Here is a 24987-nt window from a genome sequence, read left to right on the forward strand (position 1 = left end):
CAGCGGTCCTCACAGCCTCACACCTGCCAGGCCCCGGGCGTGTTTCTGAGAACCCTGGGAAGAACACTCGGGCTGAAAATGCTCCCGGACAAAAGCCAAGCGCTGTCTGCAGCATCGCTCCGGTAAAGGTGACCTCCGTGGAATCCCAAAATACTCTTTAAAAAAGAATTAGTTATCTCGACTTCCCCACCCCGGATGAGTTAAGAAGGCAGAATAGGAGTGCTCACTCAGGAGCTCTATTTATTTAGCGATTGGCCCAGCACTTTGATTTCAGGGCAAAAGCGAGCCAGACAGTGAGGCATGAGGTAAGGATCAAAAAGGCCACCCGTCGTTAGCCGTGGGACGTCTGCCTCTGTACCCTGATAATGCAACTATTATTTCTGCACTACCTTTCAGCTTTTGAGGGGAAAAATAATAATAATAATAAGCGCTCCATTTATTCCATCCATGAGTCGAAGAGGGCTCAGAGAAAACATGTTGCCTCATTTGGTCCCTGCATGTCTGTGTGGATGTGAAGTAGGTCCCTCCGGTCTCTCAGATGTGGGTCGCCTGGACGCAGGAGGGGGTAGGGTCCCCCTGCCCCGCGCGCGGCGCTGAGCGCTGGAATCGGCCCCACCAAGGCTCGGCAGAGGGCTCGCCAGCACCTCGCGCCGCCTGCCGCCTGCCCGCCCCGGACTCGGGGAAAGGAGGGAGTACAAGCGAGCAGGGCAAGCGGGGCCGGGCTGGGGGTGCTTGGGAAGCCGGGCTGCGCTGACGTCACTGGGCGCGCGATTCAGGCTGGAGCGCTTTAAAAAACAAGCGTGCGAGCGGAGATGCTGCTCCAGACAGCGCAGGCCGCCTGCAGCAGCAACACGCACCGCCACTGCCGCAGCTGCGGCGAGGGTCGCTCCAGAGGCAGGCGCCGCAGCGGCGGGTCCCGCGGCGACTCGCTGCGCTTCTCCTTCGCGCTCCCGCGGCGGACAGGAACAGCAAGACCAGCGCCGCAGGCGCCAGCTGAGCGGCAAAAGCCCGCCGAGCGGCGCCCGGCGAGCCACAGTCTGAAGCAACCCGCGCTCTGAACTCCGCCAGTGTCCCGCTCGTGCGCCCCTGCCCTGGGCACCATGGACACTTCCAGGGTCGGCGTGCTACTGTCCTTGCCCATTCTGCTGCAGCTGGCGGCCGGGGGCGGCTCGCTGAGGCCCGGCACACCGCCACGCGGGTGCCCCACGCACTGTCAGTGCGAGCCCGACGGCAGGATGCTGCTCAGGGTAGACTGCTCCGACGTGGGGCTCTCCGAGCTGCCCTCCAACCTCAGCGTCTTCACCTCCTACTTGTAAGTGCGCTCACACCACACACCCGAAGGGAGGCTGAGAAAGGAAGGGGAGGCTGGCCCAGGGCAAAGCAGGGGCTTCGGGCGCCCTTCCACCCTGGAGGGGGCGGGTGAGCTTGCCAAGGCCACAGGGGCCAGACCTGCGTGGTCCCCAGGGAAACGCACACGTCCCTGCTGTGAGTGAGCCCGCACTTTCTGGGGACTGCAGAGAAACCTCTTCAAGTGCAACCTGAGAAAGTGCTGGTGCCAGAAGACGTCCCCGCCCAAAGCTAGGCAAGTTGCAGGGTAAATGCTTCCGTGCTGTAGACATTTGGGTGCAGGCTGGACGTTCTTGCCACTGGAACTTGGAATTCAAGGTCAGGATGTCTCGCCTCAACCTCCCCTGGGCATCCAACCGGAATCCAGGAGGAGACGCGATGCCATGGTCTCCCCAAAGGAGAACTCCAACTTGCCCAGCTTAAAAGTGACCTACTCTGCAATCCCTGCATCGCTGAGTGATGTAACCTTTTTCTTTTTTCTTTTCCATTCCTTCCTTTCTTTCTTTTCTCCTTTTCCTCCTTCCCTTCTTCCCTCCCTACCTTTCTTTCTTCTTTCCTCCCTCTCTTCCTTCTTCCCCTTCTTTCAACGAAGTGATTAAAATGTGGCAACCACAAACCCCTTGATTAGCGCTGCCAGAACGTTATCTTTACCTTTGGCTGCCCGAGCGGCCCTTTGAAGTGCCCGCGGCCGCGGTGTAATCTTTAACCATCTCCTCCTCCCGGGGAGGAAAAGGGAAGTAGGTTGAAGGCAGAACGGGTAAACAGCGGCGCCGGCTTCCAAGGGGCGACCTACAGCTCTCTGTCATTCCTCGCTGAGCCCCCTCCATCCTCCCACCGCAACTTCCAAAACCCTAACCGCGGAGGTGAGGCAGCGGCTAGTTTCGTAATTTGGGTTTTCCAACCCAGGCCCAGAGGGTAACAGGTGGTTGGGCTGATGAGGCGGCCCAGGAGGAAGCTGATTCTCGGGGGCTAAAATTATCACCCTTCTTGGAGAAATGGGGCTCATTTCACTCAGGACAAGAGATCAGGGTCGGTGACACTGTGGGAAAACAGGCGCTCGCGACCACAAGGGGACACGTTTGGGTTTTAATTCGAGGCACGGCAGTGAGCCCACCCCAAGCTCATGCAATCTTTTTCGGCTTCTCTGATGTGCCTTGGCAGGAACGAGTTGGGATGTTTATGAACTCGTTCTTTCCTCTGCTGAGCTGTTTTCTGGAGGGAAGCAACATGACGAGGCTTGCGCAACGTTTTGCACTAGGTAGTGATTCTTTTTCTAGAGGCAGAGAGAAAAGGAAAATAATATATATATTCTTTACTTGCCTTAAATTGCTGTTAAAGAGAGGACCCATCCTGTTGTATTTTAGTTAAACTATGTTGGCTGCTTTTCCTTATCTTGAAAGGCTTATAAAATGATTCGTTTTCCCACCAAGTTTCCCTACCGTCACGCTGATTGCTTATGGTAGGGAGTAGTGAGGCAAATCTTCTCTCCTAAAGGATCCTTCCCTAAGAGTTCACATTTCCCCCTCCTGAGCAGCTACCTCTGCTACAGAGTGAAACTCATCCCCAACCTTTCTGATTTAACTGCTAAAATAAGTGTTTCAAGAACCATGTATTCCATAGTGAATTTCTGAGCTCAGTTTGGCAATTTCACTTAAGCGCTTACAACTTTTCTTCTTCATCACCCTGAATAAATTTGACTATATCCAAGGCAGAGGTATAATCCCCTAAACATTTAATCTACTACTTAAATCATCCACTTCAGTTATAACATGTGTTTAAGAATACAGCAAATACATTTATGAAGAGTGTCAGGATGCTTTTTTCCCTGCTATTTCAAAGGGAAAACACTTGTTAAGTCTTCTGTTACTGAAAGTTGCCATAAAATGGTGCTTTAAACTATTTCCCACATACCTCAAATGCATTTAACTGTGTCCTCCATGTGCTCAGGACATGTTACCACCACAATTCCCTGTTTCTTCTATCTATACACAGAGGTAAGACACCATTAAGAAGCTAATTGTCATATATTTCTTATGCTATTTGATGACAGCCTGTGCCCTGATTTAAGAGGAAATTTCCCAAATGTCCTATAAATTATTAAACTCAGAATGTCTGTAAAAAGTGACACGGTGAATACTAAAGACTTGCTTCTAAAGGTTAATGTTTCAGGGAATATGAGTGCTGACTGTAGAAGCCAATTCTGAGAAAAATAACCAAGTTACTGAGTGATTTCAGAACTTGGTTTCCTTATAGGGTATAAAATGCCAGGGGCCATGGCATGCCCTTCCTTTGTGGGTTGATGGTGTGTTTTTTTGGTTTTGTTGTCATTGTTTGTTTGTGTTTTGTCTTTTTTTCTTTACAGCCGATGGAACAGACTTTAAGGGTCAATGATGCCCTCTTTTGGTTACACCTAGTATTATCCTCCCTTTTCTGCCTTTACTTCAACAATCATAACTCAAAAGAGAAATTGGGTTTATTCGTATCCAAATAAGTGAGCCTGTGCTTTACTGCTTTATTATTATTATTATTTTAAGAAATAACCTGCCTTTGCTTTTGAAATGGGACATTAATTTACAGTGCATTGTGCCCAGTGGTAACTCTGTCGTGAAAGTTCGAGTATGCAGAGATTGATGTGGGTAAAGGGCCAGGACTATTGTTTATTGTTTGTAGTCGGTTATCACCACTTACTTAAGTCAAAGTGTTATCTCTTTATCTTCCTCCCCTTCCAAAAGACAAGATTTCATTTTCTTCAAACAGATTGATGATGGCAAGTTCCAGCTATACATATTTGGCAAATAAGTTTCCTAATGACGGCACATAACAACAACAACAACAACAATGTCTGAAAACAGGCTAGTCAGACTTGTAGGTAAAGAAAGTTTCCTAAATCTTTTAATAGAAGTCAAGAGCTGTTTATGTACAGTTATACAATCTTTCTTCCCCAGAAAAGCTAAATCTCCATCCAGTTCAAACATTAATATTAACTCTCTTCTTATTGAACTGCATTTCCCAACAGATCTGTAATTAGACCACTGAACATGGGTGGTGGAAACATTGGAAATATCTCTCTGTCTGTCTGTCTGTCTGTCGTCTAGTGGTTGTAGAGTCAGCTTTTACTAACAGGGGCTAATAAAAGTCACTCAGTAGAAAATCAGGAGCAAGCCAAAGTTGAGATATAAAAACAGACAATTGGTTACATTTAATTTATTTAAATCTGTCAGTAGTCATCTTTCAGAAATAATGTAGTTCTAGTATCTAATCTTATTATAGGTAAGCTATTTTTATTCGTGAAACATGAACATGCTAATAGGGGCTTAAAAGTAAGTACTTATATGCTTCTTTGATATGTCTTCCAACTGTATTGAATATCCTAAACAGTAAAGACACTTATCTTTATTGATCTAGAACAATTTATTTTTAAAATGAAAAGTGAGTTTTTCTCTGCTGTTGCTTAGAGACATAGACATCTTTTTCTCAAGCAAACTTTTGTTGTATGAATCAAGGGAACTGGGAGAAGGGGATTTTGTGTGCTTTTTTTTAGTACTTTTCCATTTATAACTTTTCTTATAAAAAAATTAATGCTGCTCATAATTAGTAAAACTGATTTTAATAAGAACTGATCAAAAATCTCAATTAGTTAAAGTAAGTATAGCCCCTGGTGTCATGTATATCTTTCAAGCATTTAAGATGCAGTTTCAAGATTAAAGAATATTTTTGGAATCTTTTCTGGAAATAGTTTGATATATTTCTGCTTCCCGTCAAGAAAAGAAAAATATTTTAAGTAAAAGAAAATGTTTCTACTTTCTAAATGGTTACAAAAGCCTTAACTGTTACAATGGTCTTAAAATTTAGATCAATTGCAAAATTCATACAATTTTCTCTACAATCTACTCTTAAAATTTGTTTAAAATATAATGCTGTCGATGACTTTTCTGGATTCTGATGAAATATTTTATTCCAGGATTCCCAGTTGGGTTTTTTCCCTCTTCAGTAATGTTTTTGTTATGTAGACAATTAATGAAAGAAATTGAATAAATCAATCTAAATGATTTTTTAAATAAAAATTTTTATATGGAAAAGTAGTGATTAGTTCCAAATGTATGTCAACAATTTTGCCATACGTTTAGAATAAATATGAAAATAGATGCTTCATACAAATGTATTTTACTTTGTTTAACATGAGCTGCGAGAACTTTGTGACAAGAATGGTTTTTCACATATAATAAATACCATCGTCTACAACCAGTTTCTTCTTTCCTTGTGTATTTTCTTCAAGGCAAAGGAGTAAGAAAGAGCAGTGATCACGTGTGAGTTAGAAGATTGGAATCAGGAAATAACCTTTGTAGTTAAATAAAATGATGTGTTGATACTGGGACCATGCACATTTAGATGTATTTAAACACGTCCAGAAACACAGAACTGGTCTCAGACTTCTGAGAGATAAATTATTTATAGAAATATTTGATTGTTTTTCATTTCCAAAACACATAACTGTGAAGAAATAATACCTGAGTAAGCAATTAACCTAATAAAACTTTCATCACATTAAAGAAATCACAGTATATTTGTAGTTTGATAACTACTGCCTAACTTCTACTAATATTAGTAAAACATTTTTTAAAAAATACTTCTTCCATTAAATAATGCATTTGTTATTTGAGCTATAAACTTAAGGATGCTTCCAGTTAATCCAAATCATATGCCATCAATAGAACTAAAAAGCAGTAATAGTGAGTCTGCATTAGCCATTTTGTAAATAGTTTTGGTTTTGTTCAGTTACTCACATGAATTTAGAATAATGCTAAATGGCACATTACCTTGTAAATATCCTTCAAGTAGGTATTTCAGGTAATTGAATTCTTCATGAGAAGGCAAATTCCTCCCTATGAGATTCAACTCCTCATTCCTGTTACAATCTTCTCATTCAAAGGGTCTCATTCTGTATAGAGAAATGAGTCAGACTGGCATTAAAGTCACAGTTGATATATTACGTACCAAACAAAACTAGCCCTATTGCTATCATTGATGATCTTAGTAGAATTTCATTTATTAAATCTGCCCATGAGTTCCAACTTACTATAACTCTTATTTCCAGATCTGTCAGCTTCAGTCTATATTTTATTCAATGCTTATAGAATTCAACTTCTTGCTGAGTTTCATCTGTGGAACTCATTACCTCTGAGAGGCTATCTGGTGTGATTTTTCATAAAAATTCTTATAATTTAGAGTTAATTTTATTCTCCGTAACTTGCACCGTGAGAAGCAGGCCCACTCTTGAAATGTATGGCATTTTCTCCCACCTTTTCCAATTAATTTTTATTACATTGATTGAGCCCAATGTGGATGTCTTACTTGAAACTGGTAGGCAGAAGAACTTTAGTCATTTGACATCAAGAAATGAAATAACAATATTAAGGAGCTCTGGTGCCACAGTACCTAAGGTGTTTGACTGCTAACCATGTTGGCATGCCACGCCGTGGAAGGAAGACAGGGTAACCTACTTCTGTAAGGATTTACCCCCTTGGAAACCCAATGGGGGTCGGGTTGTTTTTTTTTTGGGGGGGGATAGTAGTAATAGTAAACAGTTGCCCACAGGATATTTGCATTTGTATGGGAGCTGTTTAAAAGATGCTTCTTAAGCAGGAGACCTTACTAATATCTTCATATATTACTCCTATTCTCAATGTTCAAGACTGGAATTCTAAATCAAAAAACCAAACTCACTGCTGTCGAGTCAGATCCAACTCTCAACGACCCCTTCTTGGGTTTCCAAGGCAGTATCCCTATGGAAGTAGATTGCCCAACCTTCCTTCTGAGAAGTGGCTGGTGGGTTTGAACTGCCAGCCTTCTGGTTAGCAGTCAAATGCCTTAGGCAGAGAAACTGAAATTTACTTTGAGAGTTTGCAAAGGAATGCATCCATAACCATGAACCATCTTCCTTGAAGTCAGATGGGATAGTACTCCAGGAAGTAAGGATGGGTTCTTTGCTTCAAGATTTATCCTTCTCACTAGGCCAGGGTAGGAAATCTATTTTATATCCAAGTGCCCATGGCAGTGCCTGACACTTAAGGGATGTTCAGTAAGTATCTGTAATGATGAATTAAATAGAATTGCCTCATCCAGCTGCTGAAATCCCAGTGGTTAAAAAGAGGCAGAGAAAGAGAGATAAGAACTGCTGGGTCTGCAAATAACAGATTAACTCAAGGCTAGTGGTAACTCATTGTTAAGGCCCAACTCCATTTGAAATACAATTGAATTGTGTTCAGCTTAAATGATGTGATGAGTTGTTTGCTTTAACAAACACACCAGAACTCACATATCCAAATTGCTTATTATTTTAGTAACAACAGTAATAGCAGTAACAGCTGATATTTCTATTATGCTTGCTGTGTGCCAGGCACTATGCTAACTTGACTCAGTCATGTACCCCACAACAACCTTCTGATGCAGGTGCTACTATCAGCCCTAACTTAACCAAAAAAAACCTCACTGCCATCAAGTCGCATCCAACTCATAGTGACCCCTCCTTGGGTTTCCAAGGCAGTATCACTATGGGAGTAGATTGCCCAACCTTCCTTCCAAGGAGTGGCTGGTGGATTTAAACACCCAGCCTTCTGGTTAGCAGTCAAATGCCTTAGGCACTACATCACCAGAGCTCCTAGACCTAACTTACAGGGACCTATAAGCTTCTTCTAAGGATATTTCCTTTGCTAAAAATATTTTTGGACCTCTTTGAAGTTATCTTCAGGGCCAGTTAACCAGCAACACAAGAATACCAGCCTTCTAATTTATAGTTATGCCTCATAAGAATTGTAATTGGTGCTGAAATATTTCAGAACATTTTTCTTTTCAGGAAAGTGATTTATGAAACTCTAATACCAGAAATAGTTCTTCAGGGAATTCTAGAGTGAAATGAAGTTTTTAAATTTCAATAAAATAAGCATTATGTTATATAGTTTAAGGGCAATATTTTATGTTTAGAGTCTTGGGGTTTTTTTCATGCAAGAAGGCATTAGTTAGTAGATGTTGTTGTTAGGTGCCTTTGAATCAGTTAACAAAATGAAATACTGCCTGGTCCCGTGCCATCCTCAGAAGTGTTGCTATGTCTGAGCCCATTTTTTTCAGCCACTGTGTCAATCTTTTTCATCAGGGCTCTTACTCTTTTTCACTAACCTTCTACTTTACCAAGCATGACATCCTTCTCCAGGGACTGGTCCCTCCTGACAACATGTCCAAAGTACGAAAGATGAAGTCCTGCCATCCTCACTTCTAAGGAGCATTCTAGTTGTACTTCTAAGACAGATGTGTTCGTTTTTCTGGTAGTCCATGGAACATCCGATATTCTTCACCAGCACCATCATTCAAAGGCATCAATCCTTCTCAAGTCTTCCTTATTCGTTGTCTAGCTTTCACATGCACATGAGGTGATTGAAAATATTGTGGCTTGTGTCAGGCAGACCTGAATTCTCTAAATGACATCTTTGATTTTTTAACACTTTAAAGAGATCTTTTGCAATGCAGTGCATTGTTTGATTTCTTGACCACTGCTTCCATGGATGTTAACTGTGAATCCAAGTAAAATTAAATCCTTGACAATGTCAATATTTTCCCTCCATTTATTATGATGTTGCTTATTGGTCCAGTTATGAGGATTTTTGTTTTCTTCATGTTGAGGGATAATCCATACTGAAGGCTGTAGTCTTTGATCTTCACTAGTAACTGTCTCAAGTACTTAGTAGATACCACTTAATAAATCCATTTTCTTACAGAAAGAGAACCAATTTATTTCTCTTCCTACAAAGGTAAATTGTAGTAGCTGCCAGAGTATTATAAAAAAGTGATCATTAGGCTAGCACATTCCTTGGTAAAAAATAAAGCTTTTTAATGTTTTCTATGACCAGACCTATGTGTAAAGTAGCCACATTCTTTTGAATTATTTCTCAGTTTAGAGAGACATAAACTTTCTCTTTTTTTTTTTTCTGTTGACATAAACTTTAACAGGACAATATTACTTGCATTTTATTTTTCTTTAAAACTGATGTGACAAAAACAAAAACTGATACAATGAGATGAAGTGGTATTATAAAGATTGTCATGATGTTATTAATTTGATTAATAATGGAGAATTATCTCCAAGTTTTATATATTCTTCTATATAAAAAGCATGCATGGTTTAACAATTAGGCCAGGGATGTAGATTTCTGTGTAAATTAGAAATTGTGGCGCTACTGGTGAAGCCAGAAAAAATCCCCTCCTTCAAATAAATAAGAACCTTTCCCGTACTACCCATTTAGTTTCTTCAGTTCTCCAGTTCACTTGCTTCTAGGAAGCTGTTATATGTTAATCATTTCATTGTATTATAAAGTCAACATGAAAAGCCAATAGATAACCAATTAATTATAAACTATAATCAGTATAAAAAGCCTCTCATCGAGAACTGATATCTAGAAACTTTATAATACCTTGAAGTATTTAAAGTCTCCAAAATAGCTTAAAGCAATGCTCTCACATTTTAGTTTTTCATTAACTAAACACTGAGCAACCCCTAACTTTTAAGTGTCTCATTTTTTATATATGCATATTTTTCCATAGTCATTTTATTTTTCTTGCCTTCAGAAGAAGTTTTGCTTTATCTTCTAGCAAGAGTTGTAGTAAGCAGGAAGGCTGTCTTACGAACAGACTAACACACACAAACACACAAAGAAGAAACAATTCTCTTTGTACCACTTACTCTGTGGAAATGATACATATATTGGCAGGGCACGACAGTGGAGAGTCCACTCTTTCAAGGGAGAGACTGAGGATCTGGCTGTGTGAAGGCACCTTCAGTTTGGTTTAGAAGCTGAAATGCAGAAGACAATTGTCCTGGCAGAGGGAGCCAACTCCAGCTGAGAACGCGTGCACTGAGCTGACCTTCCTCATCAGCCTGCCAGCCCAGATTAAGCTTCCTTCAAGTGGTCCCTTGTTAGCCCAGCCTTTTCCCCAGTGTTGCTCATCTTTCACAACTGGAAGCCAAGTGTTTCAACTGTTACTCAGTTTTGCAGCCAAATTCCTTTATTTCCTCCTCCACCCCCTTCTCTCCCTCACACACAGACACACACACTAGCTGTGGTGGCTAACCTTACATACATGCCTTCCTTTGCGAAGTCTACACTAAGAAGAGAATTTAAGATTTGTTTGTTTGTTTGTCTCACTTAATATTGGTAAATATGTTTGTGCTTCTTTTTCTTGATTAAGTGCAGCCAGGGAGCTCTACAAAGATGTCCATTTGAAAAAAAAAAATAACCTTTCTTTGATCAAAAAAGCCACAGAATTTCTCAGGAAAGTAGAAAAACACACATGACCTCAAGTGGAAAAAATATAAAGAATTTGCTGAATTTTTAACCTTAGTACATAACAAAGATATTATTTTAAAGTTGGTTGGTTAATGTGGGCTGTGTTATAACTTTCATTGTGTTGTGTTTGGGTTTACCCAATGTTGTTTTAATGAGTTTATTGGTTCAGCATACAAAACACCACATGGCACTTGGAGTTCTTAGGTTATAAATTTTCTTGCGGGGTACTTACTTGAAGAAACTCTTACATAATCAATGGGTGTTTAAATCTATCAGCCCAAGAATAACCTTTCCATTTTTATTTACGTATATAGTAAGGATTATTTGGTTATGAAAACCAAACAAAAATTTCTAAGGAGTTTCGTTCCTTAATCACTTATTTAATATATATATATATATATATATATATATATATATATATATATATATTTAGCCTTCTAAATGTTTATTTCACAATGTCAAATGACTCTGCAGAATGAGTTTCGAATCATGTAGTAAAGACTGAAATGAGCTCTGGTGGTGCAGTGGCTGAGGTATTTGGCTGCTAATTGAAAGGTTGGTGGTTCGAATGCATCAGCCACTCTGTGGAAGAAAGATGAGGCAATCTGCTTCCATAAAGATTTACAGCCCTAGAAAGCCAATGGGGATTGCTATGAGTTGAAATCAACTGGATGGCAGTGAGTTTGGTTTTGAGTAAAGACAGAGGCAAGAAATCTTCCTCTTTATCTTCTCTCCATATGTTCTGTCCTAAAGGGTTCCTTAGCAAACATTCCTGCATTTGGCAATAGGCCTTCTCTCTAATTGTTATGATATCACCTGCCCAATAGAGTTGTAGTTAGGTGCCATCGAGTCAATTTTGACTTACAGCAACCCCTGGGACAGAGTAGAACTGTCCAATAGGATTTTCTTGACTATAATCTTTACTGAAGCAGATCTGCAGATCTTTCTCCTGCAGCACTGCTGGGTGGGTTCAAACCACCAACCTTCCTTTAGTAGTCAAGCACTTAACCATTTATGTCACGAGGGCTCCTTGCTCAGTAGAGTAAGCCCTGAGAAAGGAAGGGCAAAAGAGATGAAAAGGCTGATTGAGGAAACCTACTACCAAAGGAGCAGTGTAGGTAGAACTTAGAAAGTGTGAGAGGTTGGAGCCTTAGATAGGCACCCTGTGGTTGGAGTTCCTGAGTGGTGCAAATGACTAATGTGCTTAGCCACTAACCAGAAGTTTGGAAGTTCGAGTCTACCCAGAGGTGCCTTGGAAGAAAGGCCTGGCAATCTGCTTCTGAACAATCAGCTATCGGAAACCCCATGGAGCCCGGTTCTGTGCTGACACATGGCATCACCATGAGTCACATCCCACTCAATGGCAACTGGTTTTCCTAAGGAAGTACACTTCTCCATCGCTCACTTCTAAGCTATGCCAGAGGGATCTAGAAAGAGGTATTTTCCTTATCCCAGGCACTTTTCCCCCAACACTACAAAATGAAGGGAAATTTAGAAAGAAGAGACTTTGGGACTAATGTATCAACTCTAAGGGCCCCAAAGTTGGAGGTCTTTGCTTTCAACTCAGAGAAGCTACATCACTATCCCTGTGGTGGGAGACTTTAACTCCCCCTCAGCCCTGTTTCCCCAACAGCTGTTGTTCTCTGGGACTCAGTGCAACAGAGAACCAGAGGAAGTTCAACATTCTTTTCATGGAGTCTTCAAGCTAGATAGAAGGATATCCTAGTTAAAGCAGATTTTCCCCAGAGTGTGAGCATATCTCATTTGAAGATTTCAAAAGCTTTAGCAACATAATTAACTGACAGTAAGTATCTACCTTCCACCTTACAGCTGCTGTCCTTGCAGCAGAACATCCACTTCACCAGGGTCAGACAGTCATCAGGAGTATTAGATTAATATGGTCCAGGTTCCAAGGACTATCATATAGTAATATGAAGCCCCCTTTGCCTTAGCTGTAGAAATTTCTCAGAATATAATTAATTGTCTATTGGAAAGGAAAGGTTGATTTTGGTAGATTTATGTTAATTATGATTAAAAAAAAATTCAGAGCTTGAGCTTATAGCTAATAACATTTAGAGTAAGTTCCACTGTAAAGAACTAAAAGGATAATCTTTTATGTACAAATTACTAAAATGACTAAGCTGTGTACCCAGGGTCACATTACAGTTGAAGATTGAAATTTAATCATGATTGCTACAGCATTACCCTAATTGCCAGAAAAAACTGAATTTTAAAATCACTTGGATGTGTTGCAGAGGTGTTTGATGAGTCAGAGACTATGTCTGCTTACTGAATTTAGAATGGAAAAGACCATGGAAGTCACCTAATCCAACACCTTCATTTCACAAATGAAGGAATTCATGCTCATAAGAGGTAAATGACACTCCTAAAATCATATCCCTGGAAAAGATGGAATTGGAACCCAAATGTCCTGACATACTAGTCTAGTGCTCCTTTATGTCACCTTGTTGCCCCAAAGTCAGGTATTCAGAGGAATTGGAAAATAAAAAATAAAAAAAATAGGGAAATAAATAAATTTTCTAGATGTTGTCAAATATCCTATCACTTATGCATGTCATATGGGAGCTCTGGTAGCATAGTACCTAAGGCACTTGACTGCTAACCAGAAGGCTGGCAGTTCAAACCCACCAGCCACTCCTCGGAAGGAAGATGGGGCAATCTACTTCCGTAGTGACACTGCCTCAGAAACCCAAGGAGAGGTTGCTATGAGTCGGGTCTGACATGATGGCACATAACAACAACAACAACATGCATGTCATATATGTTTGTATCTAGGCATCTGCCTGAATTTTAACCTTATCATCATTTTTTAATCAACTGTAGATTGAGATAAATTGTCTCTATAGCCCTCAAGAAAAATCTGCAGAGCAAAGTTATCAGATTTAGTTTGAAGAATAAATAATTAATATCACAATCTTCTAGTCATAGTAATTAAAGATATTAGTTAAATTACTTGTAATTTCAAATTTCAAGTATAACCTAAAATTTGACCAAATTTTGTTATTTTTCTTGCTAGTTGCCATCGAGTTTTTTCCACTCCTGACCAAATTTAGGTCTCCTTAATCTCTCTTGGGTATGTATGTTCCCTCTCTCTTCTACCACTGAAATTGTCTTACTGTGGCAGTCTCCTGTCTTTGATCTGGGTAGCTACTCCTTTCTCCTACATCACCACCACACACACTCTCTCTACCACACTATTAGTTTGTCCACCTCTCATCACATCTCTCTTGTATTCTATCCTTCAGTGGTTTCCTACAGCTTTCACTTTAAAACTTAACCCCTCAATTTTACCCACAAAGCCAACTTCTCTTGCCTCATCTCCCACCTGCAGCCCTGATAGCTCCTCCCCCTCCCTTACTCCCAGGCTCTCTTCTATGAAGCATATCAAACTACATCCGACAATTTCCCTATTTTGTGCCTACAGGTGCTCACATGTGTTAGTCTCTGCTTGGAATGCCTTTCTTCTCTCTTGCCATACTCCTCTAAGTGTCCTTCCAAATTCAACTCACACATCACGTCCTCTGGGAAGTCCTCTCCGACCTAACTACTTTAGAAACCTTTCTCAGACACTCCAACATCATACTAAGCCCACCTCTGTAATAGCACTGGCCATACATTATCACCATACTTGATCTCCTTGTCTATTTCCACTACTATACTATTATTGTTGTTAGTTTCCATGCAGACAACTCTGATTCATTGCAGCTTTACATATAACAGACTGCAATGTTACCCATTTTCATGATTACTGTACTGTATACGCCTTCAACTGTAGTGTTCTTGGACCAAAAAAGGAAGGAGTCAGCCTGTGATTTAGATCAGAACACAGAATCCCTGTGCTCATGCATGCCTGTACCTGAGCAACTTCAAAATGGCATACAAGGGGGAGAGTCAGTACCAATTTTTTCTTTTGGGATGCACTTTCTGTTCCCCTAAACTCTATGTAAGATTTGTACCTTAAACCCTAATGTAAATGTAATTTAGACATTAGGTTTTAATGTTAAAGTTAAGTTAATAATAATGCATCAGTATTAGTTCATCAATGATAACATGTACCACAGGAATGCTAGATGCTAATTATGAGAGGCACAGTGCATGGAGGTGGGGTAAGAGAGTATATGGGGACTTTGTTCTTTTTGCACAATTTTTCTATAACATTAAACTGCTTTAAAAAATAAATCTTTAAACAGCAAATAAACATAAAAAACTTGTGCTTTGTCCACACCTAGAATAGAAGGTGCCATTTCTTTCTGACCACTAACAGTGCAACTAGAGTTGCAAAAGTGAACTAGCTGAGATGATCTCTGGTGTAATCTTATAAGGCAGGTGACAGAGAGGTTCTTCCCTCTAAACTTAGGAAGCTACATTGTTTTTGAGCTCCCAAAGACAAAGAAGAAAAAATTCAAAAAGTGCCCTTAACACTTGTACCCGCAGTTTCTCATTTGACCTTCATGAAAAAAATGGTACAGTAGTTATCACTATCCCTACTCTAGAGATGAGAATATATCTTGGCAAAGATCACAAGCCATATCCTGAGTGACTTTGGCAGGTTAATCTGTACCTCAGTTTTCTCATCTGTAAAATGGCAATAATAACATCTACCTCAGTAGATAGTTGAGATGATTGGTAAGATAATGCACATAAAACACTTTGCATTGCAGTAAATGTTCAGTGCTATTATATTTTGTTGTAGTTCTGGTGACATAGTGCCTAAAGCATTTGACTGCTAACCAGAAGGCTGGCAGTTCAAACCCACCAGCTACTCCTTGGAAGGCAGGTTGGGCAATCTACTTCCGTCGTGATACTGCCTTGGAAACCCAAGGAGGGGTCACTATGAGTCGGATCTGACTCAATGGCAGTGTGTTGGGTTTTTTGGTTTGATGTTACAATTGTTATCACACTAAATTCATGCTCTTTCAAATATACCATGCTGCCTCTTGTTATTATTCCCCAAAATAGTTAAATTAACTGCCCTGAATCTTAATAAATATAAACATAATTTTCATCAGACAAGATTTCTAATGTTAAAAACAAGTAGAGAATGGTAGAGGAGTAAAGAGGACTAGGGAAGCAAGAGGACAGCTTCCCACGAGGAGGAAGGATATCACCCAGCACCTGTTCCAATCTCCATCTCTTCTTACACTTGGTGTCAAATAGACAAAAGATTCTGTGTTTGGGACAAAGTTTCATATTTTCACATGGGTGTGTAGCACTGTGTAGACACTACATGTATCTCCAGGTGACTGATGGCTCAGTGAACACTCAGTGAACACTCAGTGAGCAGAGTGGTGGCCTAATGTTAGGAGTCTGCCCCTGGGACACCATTTAATGAATGGCCCACAATTTGTGGTCTTGGGCTTAAACTGTTTTTACCCTCTTACATTTCATCCCACACCCCCCCACAATTTTTCCTGATTATGTACAAAAAACTCAGCCTGGTAACTTCTTGGGCTTTTAGAAGCTTCAGTCACATTTGCTTTGGAACAGCAATGGGCAATATTTAGGAGGGGGAAGGGGAGGCAGAGAATCCCATCTCCCCTCAGATCCAAAGATACCATTAGGAAAAATCAAGTTTTCAACACAAGGAAAATGTGTTCTATTATATATATATATATATATATATATACACTAACAATGGGAAAAAATGTCTATGGAGAAGAACAAAATCTGATTTAAGGACTAGCCTTAAGGCTATCTGAAAATATATCCAAGAAATTTGAATTGTATGAGGAATTTCAGTCATCGTCTTTGATAAAGAAGCAGTTGATTCAACATAATTGCAGAAAAGGATCTTTGCAATCAGTGATGACAATGACACTAAAATTATTCCCTGAGGAATAATAGATACAAACCACTTGAATCTGGAGGGGGAGGGGATTCAAAGTTAAATAGAGGGTCAAAGTACCACTCTGGCTAGTATTTAAACAGGAGGCCTTTGGAATTAGGCCAAATGATCCCCAGCAGAGGGGAGAGGTGGAGGGGCAGCTCTAGAACCAGACAGTCTTTTAATCATGCTGAAGGAGTCTTGTGTCATTGTCTATGCAGATTCTCTACACCTCTTGACAGAAGGGGTGAGCTGCTTTGCCGATAATGAATAAAATCAAGGGAGCAGTTCTGAAAAAAGAACAAGGGAATTTTCCCCAGTTCAAGAATACTTTTACATCCTAACATATGTGAAAAGATGGCTTTGGAATTCTCAAGTGCTGCCTAAAGTAGCATACCAGGAAACTAATTTATTTTACAAGCCTACAAAACTGTATGAATTTTCTGGCAGGCATCTATTATGTGTTAACATATTATCTGGAGAAGTGGGCTCTTCAGCTTGGCTTTATTATAAGCAGTTTAAATAATCATGAAAACAAAGAGGAACAGAAGGCAACCGAAGTTCAACAGTCTCAAAGGAAGAGTCAGAAGCGTCTCCCAGAGCCAGAGGGAAATTCTCTAGGTGGAAAGGAGATAGCAGAATTTACAGTCCAGAGAAGATCGTGGTAAATTAGAAAAGAATTAAAAGCGCCAGTAGGGACTTGAAGGTGGGGTGAGCTGCAGGACAGAGAGAAAAGTGAGACTAGAGGACAAGCTACCAAGCATGGCACAGATCTTGGCCACTGTCTCTGCTGCGATGCTGGCTCTCAATGTATACAGTTCAGTGCTTCAAGGGACCACCTTCCAAAACTTACACACACACGCACACACACACATCCACACACATATCCACAGACATATCTCTGCATCCACACATGGAAGAAATGGAAAAGAACATTCATTTTGGAAATAACTTCAAAATAAATGCATTTATTCTACAGGATGATAAAGCAACTGGTATTCTCCTAAGAGCTGGGAAATAATGAAACACTATAGTGCAGCTGAAAAAAAAAAAAAAAAAAATTCAGGGGAGTTGTGTCTAGATTGGAGGCAGTGGTGTCTCCATGGTAGAGTTTTCACGTTCCGTGTGGTTTGCCGGCAAATGCTCCTAATGTGCAGCCACCGTTTGTCTGTCAGTGGGGGCTTGTGTGCTGCTATGATGAACACAGTCTTCTGCAGAACTTCTAGTCTAAGAAAGACTAGGAAGAAAGGCCTGGTGATCTACTTCAGAAAATAGGCCAAGGAAAGCCATATGGATTGCTAAAGTCCTACATGAAACTGATCATGGGGATGGTGCTGGATCAGGCAGCATTTAGTGAGTACATAAGGTCGCCAGGCATCTCCACAGAAGAATGTCTCTTTTTCCAGAATGTCCATAGATATACTGGAAGCAGGACACACCCTAGGGAAATTCCCTTTCAACAGTTTGGCTTGGGACCCACCTGATGGCAGCTAACAGCAACATGCTCTAGATAGAAGTCTGGATCCGTGATTCTCAAACTTGGCTGCATATTAGCTCTTAAGGAGCTAATCATGGATCTAGATTTTCTAATCTAAAACTAATGTTAAAAGATCCTGAAGACCAGATCACACCCAAAACTAACTAAATCAGAATCTCTGGGGGAAGGAGTTAGACAAGAGAATTTTTAACTTGTGAAGCCAAGTTTGAAGACCACTGATCCAGAGCTCGTTACCTCATTCATCAGCCAGACTCTGGCAAGATATATATTCCTCCCTGCCTCAATTTTCACATCTGTAAAATGAAAGAGGTGACCACATGCTCTGGGGGCTCTCCTAGTTTGATTGTTCTGTGAACTTGTCAGTTTGACATTTGTGGATTGTTTCAGGGCAGGTGTAGCAGGATTGTAGAAAATGGGAGGTTTCTGTCTACCTACCCCCACTCCTATTTTGTGCAGCAAATCTGGGAGCTTTGTTTACTGTCCTTCAGTGAGCATTAGTTAAAATGACTTTATTTGTTTTACAGTTTAGAGGGCTCTGTAGGTAGCCTCAGGAGCCCATTCATTTCATTAGCATTAAATCAACAAGCAGACCTTCTTTCTGCCTCTCTTGAGCAGGATTAATGGATTTTGGCATGATTTGTGCATCTACAGCAAAACCTCGTGCTGAGAAAGCTAGCAGGCTTGACTAATTCCCAGCAGTGCTAACTTCATAAACTTACTTTAAGCTTTTAACTTTGAGTGAAGATTAAAGGTAATGACTTCACGCTGCTACGTTTGAATGCATGATACTCAAGATACAAAAAAAAAAAAAATACAAAAATGACAAGATATCTAATAGATAAATTAACATTATGTGTCTGTATATATAACCATATATATGTTTTATGATTAAATTAGTTCATGGAAACAGTCAATTCTATGTATGTAAAAAAAATGATCCTTTAAAGCATTGATTTATATAATTATCATTATACAAAATAGAGTATTGACAGACTCGTGAAATCCAAGCATAAGAACCTGTGGTTAGATATCGTAAATATGCTAATAGAAGGCCTGATTTTGCATGAGGCTGTAACGTGATGGAATGATGAATATGAATAATTTTCTAAGAAACAAAATTATCCCGCTCTATGAGATCAGTTGTCACCTATTAAGAATCCCACACATGACTATGTTTATACTCTATTCTTCTAGACAGTCTTAAATTAAATTCAGAATTTAGAGAAGTCTCAGAAAGAAGGAAGAGAAAAGGAAAAAATACAGTATTTTCAGCCCATCTGACAAGACTACATAAAAAGCTTTTGATCAAAGAGTCTTAAGTACACTTTACTGGTGTGACAAACAACATTTTTATCCCTTTATTAGATTTATTTTTCTTCTGAAAACTGCACTGACCAGGGTATGGTTAGTGAAAGAAAGCTGGCAGGGTTGTGTTCTTTGATTCCTAATTAACACCTTCAGTCTCAAAAGAGAACCAACAGAAATACCATAAAATGTTGCAGCTGCATTGTGATTCCGCTTGGTTGGTTTGTTAAAAGTCGGCTGGGCATTGGCAGCTGCAATAAAGGGAAAGCTCAATGGATGTTTTGTATCGTGCCCACTGAAGTGAAAGAAGGCAACCATTTTATTTTTCAAATGGGCAGCTGCAAAGTGAGGTTTAAATGGAGCTAAATGCAAGATTTACTGTTAATTTATAGTAAATAAATGGAGAAAATAAAACTTAACTTTCAAGTTTTTATAGTCACATAGAAGTTTTAGCAAGAAATTATTAACGACAATAAGATCATTTTGGAGTCTTTTACCAACTGATTTGGGAAATTCAGCAACAAGGAATAGCATTCATTATTAAAATCAAAATAGCTGTTCTGAGAGAGCTGAGCCAGTCCAAACTTTAGAAACTGACATTTCCACTTTGAAAGATAAAGCTATATCTTTCCTGTCTCTTGTAATGTAGCCCCCTCATCCCACTTTATTGAAACCCTAAAATTTGTTCAAACCTGACATGAATAAGATTCTATACAACCCACCTCACTTTTTTTTTTTTTTTTTTTTTTTTTTGCATGGAGTTGAATTTTGCTTTGGGTAGGGGGATAAAGGAGGCATTTAACTCTGATCAGGTAAATCTCACTCACATTCAAAAATGCAATTAAGGAAATATGTAAATCTAGATGTTTCATCAAATGCTAGCTAAGGGGTTACTAGTTCTTTTCTAACACAATGACTGAACTAAAGAACTTTAGTGTCTGTGTAAGAACCATTGTCCAGGCTGCAGTCCCTGTTGGAAACAGAGTCTGGCCTGGCCGTGGGAAATACCTACATATTTGACACAGGCCCTATTTCTGAGAGAAAGGGGATGGACGAGAAAGTATGGAGATTTTACTGTTGCATTCTAATCAGCCATGATCTGCCTAATTTGCTTTGATCAGGAAGATAAACTAATTTTTCTATGGGCTGCATAAAAGTAATTAGCAAGCTAAAGCTTTCATGTTATTTCAAAAGAGTGAAAGTAAAGGAGATCAGAAATTACGTTACAGTGGGAGCTAAATACATCTTTTCGGCTCATCTGAGAGCATTGTTAGCTAGAATAGGATACTGACAAAGAAGAGGAACTCAGCCTCAAGATAGTTGCACGGGTTGCACAGTCCTTGAAAATAGATGGATCTACAATGCTAAGTAACTAATATAAAATTACATAGTTTATAAGTGTAACTAACTAAAATTACTAGATGGGGATTTATATATGATTGGTGTCTGTGTTGTATAGCCCTCTTCTTTTGTGGGGACACTTTTGCCTTCACATGAAAAGGTATGATAATTGCCTAGTCCTAAAATATTGTTGGTTTTCCTGAAGCTCAGCCTTTTACATTTAAGTTATTGGGATATTTGGATGTGTTTATTTAAACTCTAAGTCAGATACCTCTCCTCTGCACAGATTCCTCTACAGAGACCCAGGGAGCTTGGGACACTCCAATCCCAGATATACTAAATCAGATGTGAGATGAAACTGAAAATGTTAATCAGGAATCTGATTAGCTTAGATGTAGCCTCCTGGTTCACCTTTTCTTGTACCAGTTATCAGCTTCAGTAATGCTGCTTACTCCTCTCTTGCTTTTCCTAAACATCCAAACAAACACATTTCGTTATAAGATGAGAAGGAAAATTTTGGAATGTGGAATTTTGTTTCTTAAAATAATCCACTAGTGTTACTATTTTTCCTTGTTGATATGACTTCTGTGTTACTTCCTTATCTGAACTGTTGTAGATCTGATATCTTTAACCCTATTGTACACTTAATTGCTTTTTTGGCTACTAATCTCTTTTGCTAGGATTCTTAGACACCAAACTGTGCATTTCATATATCAGACTCAAAGGGACCTAAAATAAGTGCATCTTTTAGAAAGGGTCTCTCTGTGAAGTTCAAGTTCACCAATTTTCAAGGTTATAAAGAAAACATTATTGCAGAATAATTTCAGAAGTAGAAAAAATTATTTTAAGATTGCTATTCTACCTGAAACTTGCCATTGAATGGAGAGTAGCTAAAGCAAATGGAAGAAATGACAAGATAAAAGAGCTGAAAAGAAGATTTCAGAGGAGCTCAAGAAGACAAACTCAATTACTATAATGAAATGTGCAAAGACCTGGAGGTAGAAAACCAAAAGGGAAAAACACGCTCGATATTTCTCAAACTGAAAAGAACTGAGGAAAAAAATTAAGCCTCTAGTTGCAATATTGAAAGGTTCTCTGGGCAAAATATTGAATGATGCAGGAAACATCAAAAAGAAGATGGAAAGAATACAATGAGTCATTGTACCAAAAAGAATTGGTCGATGTTCATCCATTTCGGGAGGCAGTATGTGATCAGAACCAATGGTTCCAATGGTTTTGAAGGAAAAAGTCAAAGCTGCACTGAAGAAATTGGCGAAGAAAAGAAGCTCCAGGAATTGACGGAATACCCACTGAGATGTTTCAACAAGCGGATGCCACACTAGAGGCACTCACTCGGCTATGCCAAGAGATTTGGAAGACAGCTACCTGACCAATTGACTGGAAGAGATCCATATTTTTACCCATTCCAAAGAAAGGTGATGTCACAGAATGTGGAAATTATCGAACAATATCATTAATATCACATGCAAATAAAATCTTGCTGAAGATAATTCAAAAGTGGTTGCAGCAGTATATTGACAAAAAAAAAAAAAAAAAAAAACTCACTGCCATTGAGTTGGATCCCACTCATAGTCACCCCTCCTTGGGTTTCCGAGGCAGTATCACTATGGAAGTAGATTGACCCATCTTCCTTCCAAGGAGTGGCTGATGGGTTTGAACCACCAGGCTTCTGGTTAACAGTCAAATACCTTAGGCACTACGCCAACAGAACTCCTTCCAGAAATGCAAGCTGGATTCAGAAGAGGACATGGAATGAGGGATATCATTGCTGATTTCAAATGAATCTTGGCTTAATGCAAGGAATACCAGAAAGATGTGTTTTGTTGACTATGCAAAAGTATTCGATTGTGTGGATCGTAACAAATTATGGATAAGTCTGAGAAGAATGGGAATTCCAGAACACTTAATTGTGCTCATGAGGAACCTGTACATAGACCAGGAGGCTGTCATTTGAACAGAACAAGGGATACTGAATGTTTTAAAGTCAGGAAGGGGATGCATCAGAGTTGTATCCTTTCACCGTACTTATTCAATCTGTATGCTGAGCAAATAATACAAGGAGCTGGACTATATGAAGAAAAACATGGCATCAGTATTGGAAGAAGACTCATTAACAACTGCAATACGCAGATGACACAACTTTGCTTGCTGAAAATGAGGATGACTTGAAGCACTTACTGATGAAGATTAAAGACTACAGTCTGCAGTATAGGTTACATCTCAACATAAAGAAAACAAAAATCCTCACAACTGAACCAATAAGAAGCATCACGATAAATGGAGAGAAGTTTGAAGTTGTCAGATTTCATATTACTTGGTTCCACAATCAACAGCAATGGAAGCAGCAGTCAAGACATTAGATGACATATTGCACCAAGCAAATCTGCTGCAAAAGACCTCTTTCAAATGCTGAAGAGCAAAGATGTCTCTTTGAAGACTAAGGTGCACTTAATCCAAGCCATGGTATTTTCAATCGCCTCATATGCATGTGAGATCTGAACAATGAATAAGGAAGACCGAAGAAGAGTGGATGCTTTTGACTTGCAGTATTGGCGAAGAATACTGAAAGTACCATGGACTTCCAAAAAAACTGTCCTGGAAGAAGTGCAGCCGAAATGCTCCTTGGAAGTGAGAATGGCCAGAGTTTGTTTGACATACTTTGGTCATGTTGTCAGAAGGGACCATACCCTGGAGAAGGATATCATGCTTGGTAAAGTGGAGGGGTCAACGAAAAAGGGAAAGGCCTTCAACAAAATGGACTGACACAGTGGCTGCAATGATGGGTTCAGGTATAGCAAGGATTGTGAGGCTGGCACAGGACTGGGCAGTGTTTTGTTCTGTTGTACATAGAGTCGCTATGAGTCAGACCCAACTCAATGGCACCTAATAACAACAACATTCTACCTTGGTTTTTAAATTATTTGATTTACTTTATCTCATGTTTTTCTCCTCTTCGACCCATGATCTTGTTAAAATGTAAATCCTGATTCAAGTATATCTGGAGTGGAAATGCAAATTCTCAGCCAGAGGCTGAACCAGAATGAACCAATTCAAAACCCTGTTTTTAAATGTCTAAGTATTAGCAGTATTTAAAAATGCAAATAAGTCCGCTTTTACTTTCTTGCTAGCTTTCATATAACCTTGAGAGGTGACGACTATTAGGGACACGAATTCAACTTACGGCTGTGGAGTGTATCTTTAACAGCGTCACCTTCATGTTCCTGCGTATCCATTCATTCTTTCAACCATTTACATAATTAATTTTATTAACTGTCTACTTGGTGCTGGTTCCTGAGGATATAGCATTACACAAGATGGACACATTTCTCCTTCATAGAGGAGATAGACATTAAGTAAATACTTATTTGAATTTAAATTATTAATATTGTGAAAGGGTTCTAATGAAAAACGGAAGTTCACTAAAAAAGGATCTCCAGGTCTTAGTGGTCAGGGAAGACTTCCCTTTAGAACTGATATTTAATCTGAAACCTGAAGGACAAGTTGGAGTTGGCCAGAAAAAGGAGATGGAAAGAGTGTTCTAGACAGACATTTCCATGTAGCGTGAACACTGGCTGTTCTCCTTTGCTCCATGTGTTCTGCAGCTGTAACATATTGAGTGATAGATACCAAGGACCAGTAAGTACTCTGTACTAAGGAAGGGCCTGGAACAGTTATACCTCAAGGGCAGGGCCCTCTTCTGAGAGATGACCTTAGAAAGATCTGTATGTTGTAGAAGCTGGGTAGTAGTGTTCTGATCTCGTAAGTGTAACTTCTGCTTTACTAGATTAGACTTTTATGGGGTATACTTCATTTACTTTCAGCCTTTCTGAAACATAATTATGAACTCATTTATCTGTACTACTAATAATAACATGAAAAGAAAAGGGGATAACTGTGGACAGCTTCCCTGGATTAGATGGGCAAGCTAAGAATTGAAGGTCAGCACACACTGAGCCCTTCTCACCAGAAGTAGAAAACAATATTTCCCCTCTGTCCTTTCATTCACAGTAAAATCCTCCAATTTTTGTTCACAAGGTGGAGCAAGTTAGACAGAAAAATGCACATTTACTCATTCATTCAGTTATTCACCCATCATTTACAACACACCTACTACTCCAACTGGGAGCTCTCGTGGCATAATGCCTAAGGCATTTGACTGCTAACCAGAAGGCTGGAGGTTCAAACTCACCAGCCACTCCTCAAAGGAAGACTGGGCAATCTACTTCCATAATGATACTGCCTCAGAAACCCAAGGAGGGGTCACTATGAGTCGGATCTGAGTCGATGGCAGTGGG

The 24987-nt window shown here is 39.8% G+C and overlaps 1 protein-coding gene across 1 annotated transcript in view; it reads left to right on the plus strand.

The window, feature by feature from the left end:
• The first annotated feature begins 1100 nt into the window (after window positions 1–1100).
• The window catches only part of LGR5 (leucine rich repeat containing G protein-coupled receptor 5), a 184130-nt gene continuing 160243 nt past the window's right edge, over window positions 1101–24987 (plus strand). Inside the window, exon 1 of the mRNA XM_007952455.2 lies at window positions 1101–1312. Coding sequence (XP_007950646.1) covers window positions 1101–1312 — 212 coding nt within the window. The remainder of the gene's footprint in view (window positions 1313–24987) is intronic.

Source organism: Orycteropus afer, unplaced genomic scaffold, assembly GCF_000298275.1.
Source record: "Orycteropus afer afer isolate SDZICR_OR568_19922 unplaced genomic scaffold, OryAfe1.0 scaffold00339, whole genome shotgun sequence".
In the NCBI taxonomy this organism is placed as follows: Eukaryota; Metazoa; Chordata; class Mammalia; order Tubulidentata; family Orycteropodidae; genus Orycteropus; species Orycteropus afer.